This window comes from Galeopterus variegatus, unplaced genomic scaffold (genome assembly GCF_000696425.1).
Source record: "Galeopterus variegatus unplaced genomic scaffold, G_variegatus-3.0.2 Scaffold2492, whole genome shotgun sequence".
NCBI lineage: Eukaryota > Metazoa > Chordata > Mammalia > Dermoptera > Cynocephalidae > Galeopterus > Galeopterus variegatus.
In genome coordinates this window covers 286363-290920 of record NW_007728603.1, presented here as the reverse complement: position 1 = coordinate 290920, position 4558 = coordinate 286363, and the positions used below count along the sequence as shown (strand labels likewise).

The 4558-nt window shown below is 41.2% G+C and overlaps 1 protein-coding gene across 1 annotated transcript; it reads left to right on the top strand.

The window, feature by feature from the left end:
• Nucleotides 1-525: 525 nt before the first annotated feature.
• On the top strand, nucleotides 526-4558 carry LOC103598045 (interferon alpha-5-like). Its single transcript, XM_008581952.1, has 2 exons — nucleotides 526-832; nucleotides 3849-4558. The coding sequence occupies exons 1-2, from the start codon at nucleotides 526-528 to the stop codon at nucleotides 4556-4558; spliced, it is 1017 nt and encodes a 338-aa protein (XP_008580174.1).

The following is a 4558-nucleotide window of genomic DNA, read 5'->3' as shown; positions in this document are numbered from 1 at the left end:
TTTGAAAATATAGCAATTATCATGAGATAAATTTTCCTTATTACAAATTAAAAATGCAATTTCTTTATATTCAAAAATAAAATTTCTTACTATTACTGAAAACAATCTAAAATAATGACTCAATACATGTTATAACTGAAGCAGAAATAAAAGGCTTTCAACTGAGGTGTATATCTATAAGCTGAAGTGGATGAGACACAATTGACCAAAATTCAGAAGAAATCTAAGTCTTCTTTCCAACCTCCTGGGTTTTCTGATGTTTTTGTAACACAGGGAAAGCACTTACTGATTTTCACTTCTTAATTTCCCTCTGATGAGGTCCCTGGCACAGCAGCTGTACACTCTCTTATCCAGACAGAGACTGCTTCCTGGGAATGCCCTTCACAGCCAGGCTGAAGTCTCTGTGCTGAGGGTCCCTTCCATCTACTACACCGCACAGGGCTCCAGAACTCTAACGACTGATCAAGTCCAGGGAGGAATTTCAGCCCTTGTGCTGGAGAAGTTGGAGATCTGCTGGATCATCTCATGAGGAACAGAGGTGGCCTGAGCCTTTTGGAATTTGCCACCCTCCAGCTGCTCCAGAGGAAACCTAAAAACATTCTTGTTCTTAAGATGGGAAAAAAGGAAGATTCTCCCACCTGGGCACAGAACTGTGGAGGTCTTCTGCCTTGGCAGGTCATGGGTTTAGGCCAGGTCACAGCGAAGGGTGCAGAAAGAGCTGGGGAACATGGTCCTCAGTGTCACCAGGGAAGAGGTAGTGTGGCTACTGGGGGGATGCAGCAGGCCTGGTGGGGTCAGCATCAACCCAGCTGCTGTCAGCACCTTCTTGCATGTGAGAATCTTACACAGCAAGCCCAGGGTTATCAGGTTTTGTACTTATCCCAATTTGCTTCTACTTTTTTTCACTTTGTCTTCTATTTATGAGCCTCAGATAATGTCATGACTTCAACATTTCACTTGTATTATTACAATGGAAATTAAACATATTCATAGAAGATGAAAGAAGTCTCAATCCAAAACGATGTATTCATCCAAATGAGAACCAATGTTGAAATAAAAACCTGTCTCAATCTATATCTCTTTTTAAATTCTAATACTAGTACTTTGATCCTGGACACTGTTTCTACACTTCTTAAATTGCACTGAAATACAAGTTGCCTCATCTCTCTGCATTTCCCTTTTTTAGAGGCTCATATGCTAGATTTGATATCTTCCACCTTTCTTTACAGGAGTCATAGCTCATGCTTTTTGACATAATCTACAGATAATAGTGGCATATAACAGGAACACAAAGAGTTAAATCACATAGCTGTCTTCATTCTGTCACCAAAAATGTGCTGATTGCATATACATGATACACAATGCACTAGGCAATGAGGATTAGGGGGAAAGTAAGACAGGGATGCTACCTTCCAGGAAGCAGCAAAGACAGACATCAATGACATGATTAATACTAATTCAACACTAGCACACTCAGCACAGATAAGAAGTCCTTAGAGATAGTGAAGAGGGGAACCAGGAGGCAACACAAGGCTCCACTTTGTAACAAAATCTGCGGCTCATGGGAAGTTATATGACATCACATTTTTGTTTCTTCTAAAAAATTGAGACAACTTTACTAGTGGTCACATGAAAACTGTAAAGATTAAATCAAATAAAGTTTTTCAAATTACTGGCTGAAAATCTGAACATCGTAAATGAAAGTTACTATTAGTAGTGATATAACAAATATCATAATCCTCTGTATAGTCCACGTTCAACTGAGTTAAGCCAAGAGGAGCTTTCACTGCAGCTCCCTTGACACTCTCAGGGCCAGGCACACTGGCGCCTCCCAAATGGAAATTCCTGAAGGGGGACTGTCTGCAGACCTGTGCAGGAGCAGAGTCCAGGCTCCTATTGTCAGAGCACTGCCTGACACAGAAGAGAAACTGCCCAGCACACCCAAAGCACCTTCCAGGGAACCGGCATGTCAGGAAACTGTCAGACACAAAATGACTGTTCTATGAATAGTATATGAATAAAATAAGTAATCTTTCCCTCATATTCACTTAGTTTAAACCACATTTGGTGATATATATTGAAGTACTATTAAACAAAAGTAGTAAAGACCAGGAAAAAAGTTCAAAAATATATATTATATATAGTACATATATTACTTATTCAGATATAATATATATTTAAATATATGTAAACATATAAGGCTAAATATATTTAAATGTATATAAATACACATTGTATATCACATATAAATATATAATACTGTATATATATTAAATAAATGTATATAAACATATGTATGTATAAATATATAATATACAAATATATAAAGTATCTATATAACATATAAATACTTACATATAAAAAATATATAAACTAAGTGTATATAAAATATACAAAAGTATGGAAGTATACATGTGTGTATAAATATATACACACACACACATATTTCAAAGGCTATTTCCTGGGTAGGTATTCAAGGAGGTAACTGAGTACTTTCCCTAAGAAAAAACTTAAGGAGACACGATACAAAAGTATGGAAGTATACATGTGTGTATAAATATATACACACACACACATATTTCAAAAGCTATTTCCTGGGTAGGTATTCAAGGAGGTAACTGAGTACTTTCCCTAAGAAAAAACTTAAGGAGACACAAGAAATAAGTAAACAACACAAATGATATTTTAATGCAATATTAAAAATGAAAATTAATGCCAAAACCTCCATGATAAACCAAACGTTAAAATTTTAAGTAAAGACCAGAAATGACCCTGCACTTGCAAATCCCTGAGAGTCTTACCAAGGAGAGGGAGCACAGCCCATAAATACGGTAAATTACACTCAGTCTATAAATTTTCAGCCAAGAAAATTTAAGCTTCTGACCTGCTAAATGTGCTCAACTGCTTGGACAAACCGCCGCTCATTTTCCTTTTTAGCAAAAGGAGTCAAGATGGGGTTTTGCAAAAGAAGTTTCAGCACGAAGTTAATTAAAAATTATAGAAGATTGTTCTGAATCACAACAAATTATCACACATGGCAATTCTCTCGCTTGAAAAAGAAAGCAGTAATCTTGAAAACATTGTTGAGTTTGTTTAATTTAAAGATAGGAAAGTAAAATTATATACAATTTTTGTTTGGCATAAATAGAATATTTGTACTTAATGCTGTTTTCATATATCTATATTTCTTTTCAAAGACATATCATGTTATCACTTATAATTTTCATTATCTATTTAAGTTCTTGAGTGATGTTTCCTGTTTCCATGATTTGAAATTTAACTTTTTATGGAGACGGATCTTAAGCACAGTATTTTTTTTAAAAGACTCTTGTGAGTTAGGTTGATGTTAGCTGCTGTAACAGAGGAACAGAAAACTACCAGTAATTGGGTCATAATACAAATTTAATCTTCCATCACTTCAAGCAGGCTTAAATATTTTCAAATCCTGACACAGAAACATGGGCCACTGAAAACTCCGACGAGCCCCACAGGGGGGCGACAGGGGGGCGGGCGCACGGCCGGTGTCCCCGCTCACTCGCCCGACGCTCTGTCTACGCGGCTCCCCTGTCCCAGGCTGTCCCGGCCTCGCGTCCCCCACCCGTGCGGAATCTGTGACCGTCCCATCACAGCCCTGCGCTCGCGAGCCCTCGGCTCCCGACTCAGTGGGTTTCCCCGTCACACTCAGTCTCGCTGCGGCTTCTACGCGAAAGAAAGCCCCGAGCAAAGCCCCGAGCACAGGGAGCAGCTCAGACACACACGGCCCTCACCGAAGGAAACGGGGTCGCGCCAAGCCGCGGCGGAGCTCTCTCCGCAGCCATCGGAGGAAAATGTTCTCCACACTATTTAAGCTGCACCGGTTCGGCACGACAAGCGGCGACGTCTGCTCTCTCGGGCTGTGGCACCCACTGAAACCAAAAGCCGCCGGGTCCGTCCGCGTTTCCGAAACCGGAGGCTCAGAAAAGGCCGTTCGCGCGCCCTCTCGCGGCCGCCTCGAGAATCACTGGAATTCTCGATGGTCCACGTCTACGTCGACCTGCTCATGGCGGGAGTGGTGCTCTGCTCCGTCCCTGCCAGCTCATCTGTCTGGGGCATGCCTTCGAGCCATGGCCTGGTAAACGGGGAAGCCATCATGCTAGTGAGACGGATGAAAAAGATCCCATCTCACTCATGCCTCAAGGACAGGAAGAACTTCAACTTTCCTTGGACAGGAGAAAATATCACCCCAATCCAGAAGACACAAGCGACCTGTTTCCGTGGTCACATGCTCCAGCAGATCCTCAGCCTCTTCAAAAGAGAGGACAGCCATGCTGCTTGGGATGCGATCCTCCTGGATAAACTACTCTTCAGCCTTGAGAAGAGCCTGCGACAAGTGCAGATGACAGAAGGAGAAACTCTCTCTTGTCCTGATTTGGGAAATGACGTTCGGAAGTATTTCCAAGAAATGATTGGTTATCTGAGGGAAGAGAAATACAGCCCCTGTGCCTGGGAGGTGGTCAGAGTGGAAATTGAAGTGCGCTTAGTCCTCATTCACCGCCTTCAGAGAAAAGTCAGGAAATGA